The 19,654-nt window shown below is 39.7% G+C and overlaps 1 protein-coding gene across 1 annotated transcript in view; it reads left to right on the forward strand.

The window, feature by feature from the left end:
- The window catches only part of LOC136863059 (uncharacterized), a 303,511-nt gene that overhangs the window by 69,669 nt on the left and 214,188 nt on the right, over positions 1–19,654 (forward strand). The window contains exon 3 of the mRNA XM_067139388.2: positions 10,317–10,439. Coding sequence (XP_066995489.2) covers positions 10,317–10,439 — 123 coding nt within the window. The remainder of the gene's footprint in view (positions 1–10,316; positions 10,440–19,654) is intronic.

Raw genomic sequence — 19,654 nt, forward strand, 5'->3', positions numbered from 1 at the left:
AATGGATGAAATTATGATGGAATCAAAGGAAACATTTGGTGAGAGAAAGGTGAAGGTAATGCTATTTGCTGATGATATTGTGATGTGAGGAACAGACACTAAGGAAGTACAAGAACAACTGGACATACTGAATAATAAAGTTGCGACATGCAGTATGAAATTCATTTTGGATAAGACCAAGAGTCTGGTGATAACAAAAGGTGACAGTAATAATAGGAATCTTAAATATTGGAGGTCAGACCCTTAAAATTGTGGACACCTTCAAATACCTAGGAAGCAAACTAATGTAAAATGCAAGGCTGGATGTAGAGATTAGCAAAAGAGTGCAACAGCTGAATACATTCTACAGGGCAAGTCCTGCAAGTTTTTTTTTTTTTTTCGGTAGCGGCTTTACTTCACACCGATACAGGTAGGTCTTATGGCGACGAGCAAGGATTTTTCATCCTCCCTGTATGGCACATGACGGTAAACAGGAGTGCAATAGCCATCGCACCATTCCTGTACAGCCATGAAAACCCATCAAGAAAAACAATAAACATACCCCATTACAGTAAATGTTGAAAATGCTCTCCCTTAATCTGGAGACAAGTGTTGTAGTATGTGATCATATTCCGGTTTCACTCTCTGCAATTCACCTTCATGAATCTTGAAATGTTTGGTGCAAATTGCATTTAAAAATCTGCACCACACAAAAATGCACTGTCCAACACTGAATTTAGAAACCATGAAGTGCACTAAACTGATCAATTACCACTTTATACACCCCGTTGTGGTAATGAGCACACAGCCAGCGTCTCAATGCCGAGTGTTGAGTGGTGGTTAAAAAACCCGTTCCCCTAAGGTGACCAACGGCTTCGGGCGGATGAGTTTCCTTAGGCGGGGAGGTGGTTCCCCCAGTATAGGTAAGGGCACTGGAACCCATCAAGTAGCGTCTGACCCCAAGTTAGGGGCAGCTGCAAAATGCATCCGAAGAGCGGTGTGATCACCTGCTGGCAGTAGCTCTAAAATGCCTTTGGGAGTGGCGACCCCATCATAATAACAGCTTAAAATGAAAATGGCACTTTATTGGTCTCGGGAAAGGCTGGGGCATTCCCAGAAAGCCACGCACAGTTCTTAAGCTGGGGGAGCTATGAGAAGTGGGTGACTATTAGAGAATGTTATGAAGGTGGCAATAATCAACCTCGTGTCACTGACTGGAAAGTCAGAAGAGGTGGTTGATTTTATGGAGAAGGAAAATATAGCTGTGATGGGATTGAGTGAGGATACGGGGAGAGGAAAAGGAAAGAAGAAGTTGAGGAAAGGATACACTCTCTATTGTAGTGGTGGACATAAGGCAAAGAATGGAGTGGGAATAATAACCAACAAGATCTTATGAGTATGTAGATAAAGTGGACCACATAAGTGACAGGATATACAAATACAGTTAAAGACAGAAAATAGAGTGAAGGATTTCATCAAAGTGTGTGCACCCCAGACTGGATGCAAAGATGATGTGGACAAATCTCTGGTGACACTGAAAAGAGAATGGACAATACATGCATGGTTCAGAAAGAAGAATAGTAGAAAGATTACAAGATATGGCTGGGTAAACAGAGGGACAAAGACAGTAATTGATTACTTCTCAGTGGAAAGAGCGAATCGTAGACATTTGTTATATGTAACAGCCTTGCCAGAAGTAGCCTTTGATGGACACCATACTGTACTGTAGAGTAATGGTAGCAAAAATGAAAGTAGGAAAAATAGTGAGAATGAAAAAAATAAGAGAGAAGAAATTAAATGTAAGGACATTAAAAGATATGGAAGTAAAAGAAAAATTCCAAAATTAATTGAAGCAACACATACTCAGAGCTGAGGTGGAGAGTGTGGAAGTCGAATGGGACACAGTCAAGAAGGCATTTGTAAGTTGTGCAGAGAATGCTTATGGCAGAATAGCTGAAAGTATGAAAGACAAAGAAACTTCATGGTGGAATGAGAGGGTAAATGAAGCAGTGAAAAATAAGAAAAAGTCATAGCAATTAGGGAATAGGGATAAAGTGGAAGAAAGTAGAAGACAAAGTTAATTTACACGGGAAATTGTCCTACCTACAGCATTGTTCTTAGGAATACCAACCATTAGATCCCATTCCTCTAGATTTTCTTCTTCAAATTCGTAAATAATATTTATACACATGACAATAGAGGAGCTGATTTTAAACAAGAACATTTTCATTGTGGTCTGTATACAATTCAACTCTTCAAAATAAGCCTACATCTTTAATTCTGAATACATGCAGATGATTAGGTTCAAGCCTTAATTTAATGAAACCCATTCCCTTTGTGTATAAATAGACCAAGACAAGAGATACATAATTACTTCTGCGGTGTTGTTCTCTTGTATATTAACTATAGTGTAAGGCACTAAGCAAACTTCCTTGTTAGGTTTTCACTTTACAAAAGAAAAGTTTACATTACGTCCTCCTGTTCAATACCTGTATCCATATTTTTGATGGAGTGATTTGTTTGTTAGGTTGCAAACAGAAAACAAATTATACTCATGGTTCCAGTGTTAATTGTAACTGGTCTTATATAAAATAGAAACTAAATCTTAAAAGATGGTAGAGACATATTATCCAGAAAAAACTTCTTTCTTTTGTTAGGAAACTAGCAAACTTCGCCATATAGCCCTGCAAAAGATCAAATCAGATAACTTTTAGATTAATGCTCTCTTTAAGGTATACTTGTATCCATTAAGGAGTAGAGCTTTCTAAATTATATGAATTTAGATTACGAACAATACTTGTATCCATTAAGGAGTAGAGCTTTCTAAATTATATGAATTTAGATTACGAACAATACCATATGTGCAAAGTGTTTCAAACATCATTTTCAATCAATCAATCAATCAATCAATCAATCAATCAATCAATCAATCAGTCACTACTGATCTGCTTTTTGGGCAGTCGCCCAGGTGGCAGATTCCTTATTGTTGTTTTCCCAGACTTTTCTTATATGATTTCAAAGAAATTGGATATTTATTAAACATCTCCCTTGGTAAGTTATTCCAGTCCCTGACTCCCCTTCCTACAAATGAATATTTGCCCCAATTTGTCCTCTTGAATTCCAACTTTATGTTCATATTGTGATCTTTCCTACTTTTAAAGACACCACTCAAACTTATTTGTCTACTGATGTCATTCCACGTCCTCTTTCCACTGACAGCTCAGAACATACCACTTAGTCAAGCAGCTCATCTCCTTTCTCCCAAGTCTTCCCAGCCCAAACTTTGCAACATTTTTTTTTTAACGCTACTTCTTTGTCGGAAATCACCCAGAACAAATCGAGCTGCTTTTCTTTGGATTTTTTCCAGTTCTTGAATCTAGTAATCCTGGTGAGGAACTCGTATACTGGAATCATACTCTATTTGGGATCTTACCAGAGACTTACATGCCCTCTCCTTTACATCCTTACTACAACCCCTAAATACCCTCATATGTGCAGAGATCTGTACCTTTCATTTACAATCACATTTATGTGATTACCCCAATGAAGATCTTTCCTTATATTAACACCTACGTACTTATAGTGATCCCCATAAGGAACTTTCACCCCATCAAGGCAGTAATTAAAACTGAGAGAATTTTCGTATATGTGAAACTCACAATCTGACTTTCAACCCCATTTATCATCATACCATTGTCTGCTATCCATCCCACAACATTATAGAGGTCATTTTGCAGTTGCTCACAGTCTTGTAACATCATCTGCAAAAAAGCCTTATCTTTGATTCAATTTTTTTACTCATATCATTTACATATACACTGACTGACAGAGCAAATGCAACACCAAGAAGGAGTGGTTCGAAAGGGATGAAAGTTGGGGAAAAAACAGAGACGGTACGGACGAATAATTGATGTTTATTTCAAACCGATATGCAGGTTACACAATGCGCACGGCATTGACTCAGTAGGATGTAGGACCACCGCGAGCGGCGATGCACGCAGAAACACGTCGAGGTACAGAGTCAATAAGAGTGCGGATGGTGTCCTGAGGGATGGTTCTCCATTCTCTGTCAACCATTTGCCACAGTTGGTCGTCCGTACGAGGCTGGGGCAGAGTTTGCAAACGGCATCCAATGAGATCCCACACGTGTTCGATTGGTGAGAGATCCGGAGAGTACGCTGGCCACGGAAGCATCTGTACACCTCGTAGAGCCTGTTGGGAGATGCGAGCAGTGTGTGGGCGGGCATTATCCTGCTGAAACAGAGCATTGGGCAGCCCCTGAAGGTACGGAAGTGCCACCGGCCGCAGCACATGCTGCACGTAGCGGTGGGCATTTAACGTGCCGTGAATACGCACTAGAGGTGACGTGGAATCATACGCAATAGCGCCCCAAACCATGATGCCGCGTTGTCTAGTGGTAGGGCGCTCCACAGTTACTGCCGGATTTGACCTTTCTCCACGCCGACGCCACACTCGTCTGCGGTGACTATCACTGACAGAACAGAAGCGTGACTCATCGGAGAACACGACGTTCCGCCATTCCCTCATCCAAGTCACTCTAGCCCGGCACCATGCCAGGCGTGCACGTCTATGCTGTGGAGTCAATGGTAGTCTTCTGAGCGGACGCCGGGAGTGCGGGCCTCCTTCAACCAATCGACGGGAAATTGTTCTGGTCGATATTGGAACAGCCAGGGTGTCTTCCACATGCTGAAGAATGGCGGTTGACGTGGCGTGCGGGGCTGCCACCGCTTGGCGGCGGATGCGCCGATCCTCGCGTGCTGACGTCACTCGGGCTGCGCCTGGACCCCTCGCACGTGCCACATGTCCCTGCGCCAACCATCTTCGCCACAGGCGCTGCACCGTGGACACATCCCTATGGGTATCGGCTGCGATTTGACGAAGCGACCAACCTGCCCTTCTCAGCCCGATCACCATACCCCTCGTAAAGTCGTCTGTCTGCTGGAAATGCCTCCGTTGACGGCGGCCTGGCATTCTTAGCTATACACGTGCCCTGTGGCACACGACAACACGTTCTACAATGACTGTCGGCTGAGAAATCACGGTATGAAGTGGGCCATTCGCCAACGCCGTGTCCCATTTATCGTTCGCTACGTGCGCAGCACAGCGGCGCATTTCACATCATGAGCATACCTCAGTGACGTCAGTCTACCCTGCAATTGGCATAAAGTTCTGACCACTCCTTCTTGGTGTTGCATTTGCTCTGTCAGTCAGTGTATATAAGAGAACATATAGGTCCAATAATTTTTGCCTTGAGGGATTCCCCTCTTAATTATTACAGGGTCAGATAAAGCTTCACCTACTGTAATTCTCAGAGATCTATTTTCTAGAAATATAGCAGCCCATTCAGTCACTCTTTTGTCTAGTCCAATTGCACTCATTTTTGCCAGTAGTCTCCCAAGATCCACCCTATCAAATGCCTTAAATAGGTCAGTTGCGATGCAGTCCATTTGACCTCCTGAATCCACGATATCTGCTATATCGTGCTGAAATCTTAAAAGTTGAGCTTCAGTGGAATAACCTTTCCTAAACCTGAACTGCCTTCTATCGAACCAGTTATTATTTTCACAAGCATGTCTAATATAATCGGAAAGAATTCTTTCTCAAAGCTTACATGCAATGCATGTCAAACTGACCGGCCTCTAATTTTCAGCTTTATGTCCATTACCCTTTCATTTATACACAGGGGCTACTATAGCAACTCTCCATTCATTTGTTATAGCTCCTTCATGCAAACTATAATCAAATAAATACTTCAGATATGGTACTATATCCCAACCCATTGTCTTTAGTATATCCCCTAAAATGTTATCAATTCCAGCTGCTTTTCTAGTTTTCAACTTTTGTATCTTACTGTAAATGTCATTGTTATCATAGGTAAATTTTAATACTTCTTAGTATTCGTCACCTCCTTTATCAGGACATTAGGTATCCTTGTAACCACCAGTCTGTACATACTGCTGAATGAATACTTCTGCCTTTTGAAGATCCTCACATACACACTTCCTCTGTTCATTAATGATTCCTGGAATGTCCTTGGAACCTGTTTCTGCCTTAAAGTACCTGTATATACCCTTCCATTTTTTGACTAAAATTTGTATGACTGCCAATTATGCTTGCCATCATGTTACCCTTAGCTGACCTCTTTGTTTGATTCAATTTCCTAGTAAGTTCCTTCAATTTCTCCTTACTTCCACAGCCATTCATAACTCTATTTCTTTCCAGTCTGCACCTCCTTCTTAGTGTCTTTATTTCTCTGTTATAATAAAGTGGGTTTTTACGATTCCATACCACCTTTAAAGATACAAACCTGTTTTCACATTCCTCAGCAATTGCTTTAAATGCATCCCAGAGTATGTTTACATTTTTATTTACCGTTTTCTGCTAATTATAGTTACTTTTTTTAAACTCCCTCATGCCTGCTTTATCAGCCATATGGTACTGCCTAGTAGTCCTACTTTTAAGACAGGCTTTCTTTCTATCACATTTATTTTTAACCACGACAAAAACAGCTTCGTGATCACTAATACCATCTATTACTTCGGTTTCTGTATAGAGCTCTTTATGAGCACTACCTCCAGAATATTCTTCCCTCTACTTGGTTCCATCACTTTCTGAATCAACTCTCCTTCCCATATTAACTTATTTGCCAATTTTTGGACATGCTTCCTGTCATTCACGTTACCTTCCTAATTGACATTTGGTAAATTGAGATCTCTTGCTACAGTCACATTCCTTTCCAAGTCGTTTCCCCACATAGGAAATAATTCTGAATCGGCATCAGTACTACTCTTTCCCTGTCTGGACACTCCAAAGACATCAAGTTGCCTATTATCTTTAGAAATGAGCCTTACACCCAGAATTTGATGTTTATCATCTTTAACTTTTTCGTAGCTTACTAATTCTTCTTCCACCAGAATGAATACTCTCCCTCCTACCATTCCTATCCTATCCCTACGATACACACTCCAGTTTTGTGAGACAATTTCTGCATCCATTATATCATTTCTCAGCCATGATTCAACTCCTACACTAGCCAACATGATTTTGCAGTAAAATAGAAAATATGTAATTCTTATGGAAATCGCTGCACTGATTCCAAAAATGATGCTTTTTTTTCCCTATCATGTCTAGTTTTGACGCAATTCGGTGTTTTAGTATCTGCATGAATTCGTAAGATGTAATGTTGAGAGATGTTATCACGTAACTTTTTCTTAGAATACAATTATGTGATTTGATTTGTTACTGTTTTAATTTTATTATAGGTTTATTGCTGTCTAAATTTTCATTTTGTAGTTGGGGGTTTCCTGGTAAATTCATAACAAACTTCCCCAGATTCGCAATAGACCGCGAGGCATGTAGGATAGAAGATAAGACAGTTGAGCATTTGTCATTCATCTTAGACCACTTGAATAAACAGACGTTAAAAGCCCCAGCCCTTATGCATTGTTTATGATGGACTGATAAAGCAGCTCCCTTTCAAAGATAACAGTCAGGAAGTATTATACTCACGAAGATGAACTTGTACTTTGTACGGATGTTTTAAATCTTCTACGTCACTTGGGAGGGAAAGAGTATGATCTTAGTAACTGGCGTGTTTTTATTGACTCTTTGCTTCATAATACAAATGTTCTGGCATCCGTACCTCTTGCACACTCCACAAAAATATCTGAAACATACGAGACCTTAAAGTTGGTGCTTGAAAAAATTAAATATCACGAGCATGGGTGGCAAATTTGCGGTGATTTGAAGATCATTGGATTGTTGCTGGGACAACAAAAAGGCTATACAAAATTTCCCTGTTTCCTATGTGAATGGGATAGCAGGGCACAGCCGAAACTAAATAGGCACTTTATGCTTCAGTTTCACAAATTTCAATATACTGTACGTTAAAAATATAATACAAACCATCTACTTGTTTACAAAGCAGAATTTGTGTATTTAATGCATGCAAAATTTGATTACATTTTGCAAGCTGAAATTTACATTAATATATAAAATTTAATCAATACTAAGTATCAACAATTTTACGTAAGAACAAAATAACATTATGTAAAATTGACACTAAACCAGACGTGATACGCCAAAACGAATCTTTTTCTCGAATTCTGCGTTAAGAAATTCATAAAACTCGCCTATTTTCATTTTTACCGCACAAAAAAAGGTTTTTTTTTTTTTTTTTTTTTTTTTTACAGGCTAGTGCTATTGCAATATCTGGTAAGTATAAATCTATTAAATTACTTATTTCCATCCCTTGCTTTACAATACTTCTACAGTTCAACACTAACATTTTTATGTCATCCGTACATGATTTCCAGATCCCTGTAGCCATATCTCTGCTTTCTAGACCACCCTGTTTCCCTGAATGTGCCTCCCTGTAACCCTTCCAAACAAATGTCGTAACTTATACGTACCACTGCGGTTTAAGTGGAGGCCATCTGAGCGCAGATCCCCATCTCCTACCCACCCATTAGGATATATGCTGGTAATTTATGGTATTTCATTGTTTTGAACTACTACTACTACTACTACTACTACTACTACTACTACTACTACTACTACTACTACTACTACTACTACTACTACTACTACTACTACTACTACTACTACTACTACTACTACTACTACTACTACTACTACTACTACTACTACTACTACTACTACTACTACTACTACTACTACTACTACTACTACTACTACTACTACTACTACTACTACTACTACTACTACTACTACTACTACTACTACTACTACTACTACTACTACTACTACTACTACTACTACTACTACTACTACCGGGCGAGTTGGCCGTGCGTGTAGAGGCGCGCGGCTGTGAGCTTGCATCCGGGAGATAGTAGGTTCGAATCCCACTATCGGCAGCCCTGAAAATGGTTTTCCGTGGTTTCCCATTTTCACACCAGGCAAATGCTGGGGCTGTACCTTAATTAAGGCCACGGCCGCTTCCTTCCAACTCCTAGGCCTTTCCTATCCCATCGTCGCCATAAGACCTATCTGTGTCGGTGCGACGTAAAGCCCGTAGCAAAAAAAAAAAAAAAAAACTACTACTACTACTACTACTACTACTACTACTACTACTACTACTACTACTACTACTACTACTACTACTACTACTACTACTACTACTACTACTACTACTCTCTGGTGGTTCACACTGATAAATAAATTAAATGGAAGAAAAGTATCATTCACCTTTTGTTCTTCATCAGTTCTTATCCAAGAAGAAATGTTTTTTTAATTAACTTTATTGAAAGATGGGAATATCAAAAGAAATATGTAATAGGATAGGTCAGTGTGAGAAGGAAAACAAGGACAATCTCCACATTTTCACACACTGCCATCTTGAAAGAGATTGGCTCTCTCACCATCAATCCCACTTCTCCAACCATTTCAACTCAACTCCTGATGAGTTCGTTTCTGCTTTCCACCTTCATCAGGAGGATGGGCTTCAACGCTCATTGCAGGGCCATCTTGACGGATGTTCAGTCTTGATTAGGCAATTGCAAGAAGAAGAAGAGCCAGAAAAACACAGCAAAGGGGAAGGGACAAAAAAGGAAGGCGAGTATAGGTGGTAAAACACTAGGAATACAAAACAAATGCAAAGGGAGAAGTTACTTAAAAGGTATGGTCAAATGTTCCACCTTTACAATACTTTATAATGAAATTTATTTTTTGCAATGGGAGAAAATTAGTCAAACGGCTAAGTAATGGAAAGGAACCAACAAGTTGTATATAGAAAGATGGAAATTTCATTTATCATATTATATATCCCTTTCGATATTCCTTTCTAGATATGACTTTATTTGCACTTGTTTGGTTTGTTTGGTTTTTCCCATTACTTAATTATCTTTATTGTCATATAAAGACAGGAACATTAAAACAGTTCTTTGTTCCTAGTCTTTTTTCCACCTATCTTTTTTGTCTCTTCCTCTTTCCTGTGTTTTTATGGCTTTCTTCTTATCCTACACTTCCTTCATCAAGCCAGTTGTCAAGATGGCCCGTCATTGAGTGTTGAAGCCGACCTCCTTGAAGATGGGAAACAGAAACGAGCTCATCAAAGGTTGGAAAGAAATGGATGTAGAAAAACTGGGAAAACTGCTTAACTGCATGATGATTGATTGTTTTTATAATGGAATTTCAACCATCTAAGCATCTCAGAAATGTCATATTGATTATCTTTTCTCTGTAGTATTGTACTTGCATGTTTTATACATTGACTGTGCCATTATGTTAATTGATAATATTTTTACTATGATAATAGTCAGATTCTTGCTTGAGAGATCACCAATGGCAATTTTCAGGCCCAGTATTTTGGTCCAAATCCAGTGCCATATGACAATAAAACTAATGGAAACTTCAATGCTGCGAGGTGCTTTGAAAATAGTAGACTTACCTTGGACCAAGATGTTCTATTCTCACCTGAGGTAAGAGTGTATGCATGTTAATTGCATTACAGTAGTTCAAATTCAATTTATTCCTTAAAATTGACTTAAACATAGCTCCTAAATATGGTCAAAATATTAAAATTTTAAACTATAAGATCTAAAAATTGGCTTTTCAAGCTGTAGTAAAGAACAGAATGTTACATGGTATTGAGATATGGGGAGTAGAGGAGGCGAGTGAAATGCTGAACCAAATAGTAAGTAAGTTTAGTAAAATTGTAATGGGACTGCCATACTTATCTCCTAATCCACATCCTGTTTCCAGTCATTCAATCGGGTCAGGAATGGAATGAACGAAGCCCTCATCTAGCGGCGAGAATAGAAATTGTGCCGGCTGCCGAAGCCTGTTGCACTCCTCTGGGGCAATGATTAATGAATAACAGATGAAATAATAATGGAGAGTGTTGCTGGATTGAAATATGACAGGGAAAACCTGGAGAAAAACCTGTCCCGCCTCTGCTTTGTCCAGCACAAATCTCGCATGGAGTGACCGGGATTTGAACCATGGAACCCAGCGGTGAGAGGCCGGCGTGCTGCTGCCTTAGCCACAGAGGCTCAATGGGACTGCCATACTGTACGGCAAATTGTGGTGCAAGACTAATATGTGATGAAAATATTCAAGTGGACATTTTAAAGAGAATTATGTGTTATTGGTTAAGGGTCAAAGAGAAGAGCCGGGCTGAGTGGCTCAGACGGTTAAGGCGCTGGCCTTCTAACCCCAACTTGGCAGGTTCGATCCTGGCTCAGTCCGGTGGTATTTGAAGGTGCTCAATTATGACAGCCCCGTGTCGGTAGATTTACTGGCACCTAAAAGAACTTCTGCGGGACTAAATTCCGGCACCTCGTCGTCTCCGAATACCTTAAAAAGTAGTTAGTGGGACGTAAAGCAAATAACATTATTATTCAAAGAGGAGAGGCGGGGGGGTCTGCTCCTGCAGAGGACATATCAACACCAAAGGGACAATATGTCCGAAGATTATTGTTAGGCAAGGTTAAAAGTATCTTAAAGAGGTTGTGATTTGGTAATTATTGGAAGATAGACATGGTTAGGGGAGAGGCTGCATTATGGAAGAGAATTGTACGAAGGGTCAAGGATATTCAAAGACGGTTGGTGTCCGAGTGCAGGAGCAAGCTGACCCTCTCCGTATTTAATATGATAAACCAGGAAACTAATGTAAGGGTAAGTAACGTAAACAGAAGAGAAAGAAAAGGGCTGATTTGGTGGATGATGGGAATTCACAAAAACAAGGGATGGATAAGGGAAAAGGACAACGCAAGATGTGTGTTGTGTGGGGAAATGAGAGAATAATTTCATCTCCTAAAGTATGTAAAGAAACTATAGTGATTAGAAGAAATTTTTTGAGTAATAGTGAACTATTAGTATTAAGTCAGAAAGAAAATGATTTTAAAGTTATAAGTTGGATGAAGAATGAATGGAATAACCCTAGTAATGTAAGCAAGTACTTAGCTGTAGTTAGAAATGTGTGTATATGAAAGTTACAGGAAAGGAGTAGTTATAGTAATGGAAGGGAGGAGGAGAGAGAGACAAGGGCATACCCACAGCTGGCAGTAATCCATAGCTGAGGGTAGTGATGGGCAGCGCTCTTGCCCGAGACTCTCGAGAGTGACATCACAGATCTCGAGACTCTCGCGAGAATCTCGAGACCAATTCTCCTTTATTGCGAGCTGTGCGAAGTCCCAGTAAGTACGAGTGTGAACTTCATAGTATATCAACAGCAGTTATTGCGTGAAATAAGGTTCTCATACTGAAACGTGTGAGCCAATACATTTCGTCAAAAGTTTGGAAAAGTACTGCATGTTCAACTATGAACCTCTGAATACCATTAACGAAAGTGAAAATAGAATGTCAGCATCTTAAACTGTTCACGACTTATTTGAAGTGGGCATTTTAGCTGAATAACCCATTATAATTTGTGAATAACTGTAGATAAAATGTACACCTACAGTACTTGGAAATAGAGGCATGCATTATTCGAACTTGAGATGGGGAAAGATGTGTTTTGCTACATATGCAACCACTATTACACATGAGAGGAACGTGAAATCTAAAATGCCCGAGTTTGCTCCAATTCTTTCGACAGGGGTGATGGCTAACGGTCTCGAGACCGATTCTCTTGTGCTGCAAGCTGTGTGACGTCCCAGTAACCACGAGTGTAAGCTTGATAGTATATCATCAGCAGTTCTCATATGTAAACGTGTGTGCCGATAAATTTTGTCAAAAGCCTAGAAAAGTACTGCATGTTGAACTATGAGCTAGTGATGGGCAGTCTGAGACGAGGTCTCGAGATTTCTAAAGATTTCTCGAGACTGGCGCAGGCACTACTTCTCGCAAGAAATGTAGAGAGATCTCGAGAGCATTGTCCCCACATTGTACAGCGAGCAGCGTGTCATAGGCTCATAGGTAGGTGGAGATGAATGTTGTTTGTGCGGAGTAGGCGAGTAGCCAACCACGAGCGTTCTCCATTCCGTAAATGCGTGTCAGCAAGCGACTAGGCCATTCATTTTTGCAGAGGTCTGTTATAAAGGATACACATACTGGCATTGTATGCAGCAGCAAGTACACAAATGAATAGGCTAAATACAGAAACTGGTTGCTACTGTACGTCCTACATCGTTATCACTAAATTTATCAGATCCCACATTCAGTACCCATTTGACCAGTGCTTGTATGTACCGACATAACAGTGACGAAGGAAAGAATTCCTTGCAATATTATAGAGTATTCGCGTCATAATCAGATACTTGGGCATATGACTGTGCAATATGTAATTGGTCTAATTGTACGCGATACCTTTCAGACGATGTCCAAAACGCAACGTAAGTTGTGGAATTGTTGTTATTTTGAAGAGGTACCAGATAGCACATTTTGTTGTGTTGTTTGTTCCAAAGAACTGAAATATGTCAGAAGAAATACTTCCGGCATGATCCGGCACTTAAAAACACATAACATCTCAGCAAACGGGTAGAGAAACATGTTCATAATGAAGTAGCTGCCGCAGCGCACGTTTCCTTGACCACCGATATGTAGACATCTATAAACTGTGAATCGTACATGACCATAACAAGTCTCGACAATGAATGGGCCATGCAGAGTATACTGCTTGGAACATTTTGATTTTGTCAGAGACACACGGCGTTGAATATTAGTGAAGCACTGGATACTGTAATTACAGATTGGGGGATAGGTGAAAAAGTAATATCAGTTGTTACAGACAATGCTGCCAACATGACAGCTGCTATGAAATTGGTCCTTAGCGGAGGTGAGGGTGTGAAACACGGATCATGCATGGCGCGTACGCTTAACGTAGCTATAAAGAAAGTTCTTGTGAGCAATGAAGTGTTATCAACTGTACGGGAAAAAGCGAGAAAAATAGTCTCATACTTCAAGTTCAGCTGCACTGCTTAAGGATAAACTAACGGAGACAAAATAACAACTTGAAAAATCTGAACACAAGCTCTTTCAGGAGGTGGAAACGCGTTGGAATAGTACGTTTCACATGTTTAGGAGGCTGCAGGAGCAAAAGGAGTGCATTGCAGCCTGTATGACAGCTCTCCGTGCAAGCATTGAATGTCTGTCGCAGGAAGAATGGCATTACAGCCATTTGAACACATTACCACAGAGATGTCAACAGAACAGCATATTTCGATATCTAAGGTTATACCTATCAACAGGCAACTTCGTTTGGCGCTGTCAAGGGAGGCGGGAAAACAGAGGCAGTGCGGCAATTCGAGAGTGACTTGCGGGAATCCATAAGTATAAAGCTAGGTGACCCTGAAACCTATCTCCTATTTGCCACTGCGACCATTCTGGACCCTCGTTTCAAAACATTGCCATTCACGGACGAACATCATGCGACAAGAGCAGTGGAGTGTTTGACGACACAGTGTACGGCTTTGCTGACCAATACATCAGATACCTCAACCAGTGAACAATGCACACCATCATCATCCGACGTATTTTCATTATGGGCGTAGTAGCCGTAGTAGTAGCAAGGAACAGAAGCCATAACGCTGCAGCCGATGCTGCTGTAGAGATGCAGCATCAATTTGGTGAAGCTTATGTTCAGCGCACAGACAATCCTCCACAACACTGACGCTGCAACGAGAACCAATATCCTTGTTGCTTGTTGTTTAAAGGGCCTAGCATCGAAGGTCATCGGCCGAGCCGATATCCAACATCGTGTGTTTTACCCGGGAAATACTTCTCCATACCGGCTACATCAGTTCCGAGTGAACGGATTTTTCCCAAAACTGGTTTTCTGATTAATAAACACAGAAATAGGTTGCATGGGAATCTTGTAGATAAACTTATATTTTTGAATAAGAATTATGTGGCTGAGATGGTGTAATCAAGTTGCATTGTGATGAAGCCCACATTATTGTTACTAATTAATTATTAATTCCAAAGAGCAGTTTGGTCGGACAATGTATTGCAAATGTTTGGAGCATGTACAGTATAATTTCATAAGTAGTTATCAATTAAATTAATCAGAAGGTTATTCACATTATGAGGTATATTGTACAGTAAATGTGTTATTGTTGTATTCTAACACAAATAATATTGTACTGTACATGGTCTCATGTGTGTGAAACATTTACAGCGTAAATTATCTTTATATCATTATTAAATGTTACTCCTTCATTGTCTGGTTTTCACCGTGCAGTTCATGACGTTTGCAGTCAGATCTTCTGATCGTGATATGGTGCAAGGACGCAGCTGAGTATACTAATAAATAATGCTTTCGCGCCCAGTATTCCTCAGTAAAAAACTAAGTTGGCCTTCATACTCTTATTCAACTTGACCCAGTAAAGCAATGATTTATGTACGAGAACTCTTGGATTATAGAGGTCGTCCTAATGTCAAATTATGTCATGGCTAGAGGCCGGGTATGGAGGTACAGTAGTAACAATATTTGTGATTTATACCGAGCGTGATATGGTATGGTATTTAATTTGGTCTCGGTTATTAGGTCATAAGTTCTAAACATGTCTTGTGGTTATACTGTAGGCCTATGATGAATAACGATTCAGAACTTAGGCAGCAGGATTTTAAGAAAAAGTGTCGGTGCACACGTTTCCATACAAGAACATTATTTCACGCAATAACTGCTTATGATATGCCATCAAGTTTACACTCGTACTTACTGGGACGTCGCACAAATCGCAGCACAGGAGAATCGCTCTCGAGATTCTCACGAGAGTCTCGAGATCTGTGACCTCAATCTCGAGAATCTCGAGCAAGAGCGTTGCCCATCACTACTATGAGCTCCCTAATATCGTTAACAAAAGTGAAAACAGAATGTCAGCATCTTAAACGGTTCACGAGTTATTTCAGGTGGACTTCTTAGCTGAATAACCCGTATAATTTGTTAATAACTGTAGATAGGATGCACACCTACCTCTATACTTCACCATTTTTGTCTACAGGGTAGATTCTTGTAATGCAAGCCGGGCCGGAAGTGTTCTGCAACAATTCCCGTTCATTGATATTATGAGTTTTTAAGTGCCGGATCATTCCTGAAGTATTTCTGCCAACGTATTTTACTTCTTTTTAACAAACAACACAGCGGGCTGTGCTATGTGGCATCTCTTCAAAATAACATCCACGACTTACGTTGCATTTCGGAACATCATCTTTAAGTTGTTGCGTACAACTAGACACAATTACACATTGCACCGTCATATATAAAAGTACCTAATTATGACGCGAATACTCTATAACATTGTAAGGAATTAATTACTTTGTCACCTAAATATCGGTAAACACAAGCAGGGGTCATGATATTGAATATTGAACCTGTCCAAAGAATTGAAGCAAACGCAAGCATTTTAGATTACACATTCCACTCGTGCGTAATGGTGGTTACATATGCAGCAAGGCACATCTTGCCTCGTCTCGAGTTCGAATAATGCACGCCTCTAGTATCCAGGTAGGTGTACCTACAGTCTCCGTCAGTTTCTGTACTTAGCCTATTCATTCGTGAACTTACCGCTGCATACAATGCCAGTATGCGTATCCATTATTATTATGTTACACTGCATCAAAATAGAACTCTCTGGAAATAAAAAATGAACCTCCTAGTTGGTTGTTGACACGTATTTATGGAATGGAGAAGGTGTGTGGTTTGCCATTCGCATATACGGCAGAAACAACATTCAGCTCCGTCAACCTGTAGCCCTACGAAATGTTGTTCGCCACATAATGCGGGGACAACACTCTCGAGATCTCGAGAAATTTTTCGCGAGAAATAGTGCCTGCGCTAGTCTCGAGAAATCTCGAGATCTCGTCTCAGACTGCCCATCACTAGCTGAGGGAGTAAGATATGGTGTGTGCATGGACGCACTTAGCTTATATAGTAGTTATAAGGTGTTAGCGTGTTCTCCTCAGCTGCCGGAAATCTGTGGCGGGGAGAGATAGGAGCCTTGCCCCCTGGTTGTTGGCTTTATCCGTGACTGAGGGGTAGAGTTGTCATATGCGCCCATGTAGACACTTGCACAAAAGAATATTATATGTAGGCTTATATTCCAGATATCAAGAAACTATAGTAAGAATGAATGGAATAACCCTAGTAATGTAAGCATGTACTTAGCTGTAGACAGAAATATGTGTATATTGGTAAAAGCAATCTGCACAATTACGGTACTCAGGCACTGAGAGAGACAGTGGCATACCCATAGCTGGTGGTTATCCGTAGCTGGGGGAGTAGGATATGGTGTGTGCATGGGAGCTCTGAGCTTTTAGGTTATACATGTAGCAGTTATGTGGTGATAGTGCATTCTCCTCAACTGCCGGAGATTCGTGGCAGAGAGAGATAGGAGGCTTGCCCCATGGATGGTGGTTATCCGTGACAGGGAGGTGGATTTGTCATATGCGCCCATGCAGGCACTTGCACAAAAGAATATTATAAGTATGCTTATATTCCAGATATCATAGGGTCTATTAATTGGAGGAAACTCTGTATAGACTTCTGGAAATAAATGTATAAATATATTAACATTTAAAAAAATATTATATAAATTGAATGGCTTTCTGAGATTGTTTTTGAAAGTACTGTACCTTCAGTTTGAACTAAAGCAGTAGTTAACTATGAAGAACAAGGGCAATACAAAATCATGTAATTAATACAGGAATATCTTTCAAATTATTAGAAAATGTTGAATTTTGTGAAGGTGATGTCTCTAAAGATATGAGTTTTAACAATTCATAATCAAGCTGGGAGACCCTTGCTAACAGTATACAGAAAGGAATATTTCCTGTGGACATTGAAATATATCAGAGATGACCCCTGGAAATAAAATGTTACCCCCTACGATGGTTCCACATGTTTTCCAAGTTATAATTTGAAAGCTGATCTTACCTACCTCATTTGTGTGCATATTTAAAATGTTACCGAGCGAGTTGGCCGTGTGGTTAGGATCACATAGCTGTGAGCTTGCATTCGGGAGATAGTGGGATGGAACCCCATTGTCGGCAGCCTTGTAAGCGGTTTTCCGTGGTTTCCTATTTTCACAGCAGGCAAATACTGGCACTGTACCTTAATTAAGGCCACGCGACGTAAAACAACTAGCAAAAAAAAAAAAAAATTAAGGCCACGGTTGCTTCCCTCCCTCTCCTAGCCCTTTTCTATCCCATCGTCGCCATAAGACCTATCTGTGTTGGTGCGACGTAAAGCAAAATTGTGGAGATTTAAAACATTAAAAGTATATAGCTGTTTGTCAGCGTGGCTTTTGAAATACTGATTTTCCATTGTTGCTATAACTGACTTTAAGTGTCTCTAACAGAAGCATGTCAGTAACAGCCTCTTGTGAGCTGGTCAGCACACAAGCACATATTTAGCACAGGCAACCTTATGCTTCCCCTCATTACATTGTGTATACAGACAATAGTCTGCATTCTCCTGTTTGGAGAGGTTACTTCTTTTTAAAGGACACACATTCTTAGATGCTACCCATTTGGATTTCTTTCCTCCATTTTTTTTTTTTTTTTTTTTTTTTAATGCTTTCAGAACTGGATTTATTATGTGAGATAATTTTTGGGAGATTTAGGCATTTTATTTTATTAGTTATAAGATTTTACTCATGAGTTAGAATTCTCTTGCTCTGAAGTTTTAAATTGTTTGACCCCTCCTTGATGGAGTGAAAATATATATGATAGTTGGACCATTAAGGAACAAATGCATAATATGTTTTTGAAGTAGTCATACTGCAGGGGTCCATTCTGGAATTGCTAGTGTTTATATTTTATATCAATAATTTACCATCTAATTTAATCTACTGTTCTTATCTTTTGCCCTGATGATATTAGAGTCCTAATAAGTGGAAATAAAATACAGTAATTACATTAGGAAGTAAATATGAGAGATATCGATTGGATAGGATGGAAAATGTGAGATGGACTGCTGCTGTTTTTTCTCTTTACTCAGTTATTCAGGACTTTTAAAGATTAATTATGATGCACATTCTTTACCACTCAGTTCTTAAAAGTTTATCATTACAATTAGAATCTTACTAAAATTACATCTGAAAAACAAATAATGTCTAATGAATTTCTACTGATAGTCCAGTTATTTAACAATGTACGTGGCATGGCATACCTGAATTCTTCAGGTTATTTTTGTTATAATTGAAAAATTTATCACTAACTGTAATTAACCATTTTTGAGCTAAATAACGATACATTGCCAATGGCTGCACTAACTAAACAGACCAGCTGGCAATATTTTGTTGATGAAATAAACCTAAAATGTGTTTTGAATTAGTCCTTTTATTCGCAATATCCCATTTTTCTTTTCCTGCCCAAACAAAAGAGCTCTCTTAACATTTTGAAAGAAAGTCATACAGATTTCCTTGTTACAACCTACGTTATGGATTGATGAAAAGAGAACTTCAAAATATGCCACGGACTTTCTCGCCATACCACCTGGTAAACAGCTGGTCTTCATAGGTGCACTCTTCTTAAACGTGCGGTCCTAAAAGGGTTAATAAATATAATGCTGACATGTAGATATTTAATTTCTTGTTAGATTGCACCCTTTTAAGTTTCTTTACATTACACTAATACAGATAGGTCTTACAATGACGATGGGGCAGGAAAGTGCCGTAAGTGGGAAGGAAGCGTCCATGGTCTTAAATAAGGTACAGCCCAAGCATTTGCCTGGTCTGAAAATGGGAAACCA

Source organism: Anabrus simplex, chromosome 2 (genome assembly GCF_040414725.1).
Source record: "Anabrus simplex isolate iqAnaSimp1 chromosome 2, ASM4041472v1, whole genome shotgun sequence".
Classification (NCBI taxonomy): Eukaryota; Metazoa; Arthropoda; class Insecta; order Orthoptera; family Tettigoniidae; genus Anabrus; species Anabrus simplex.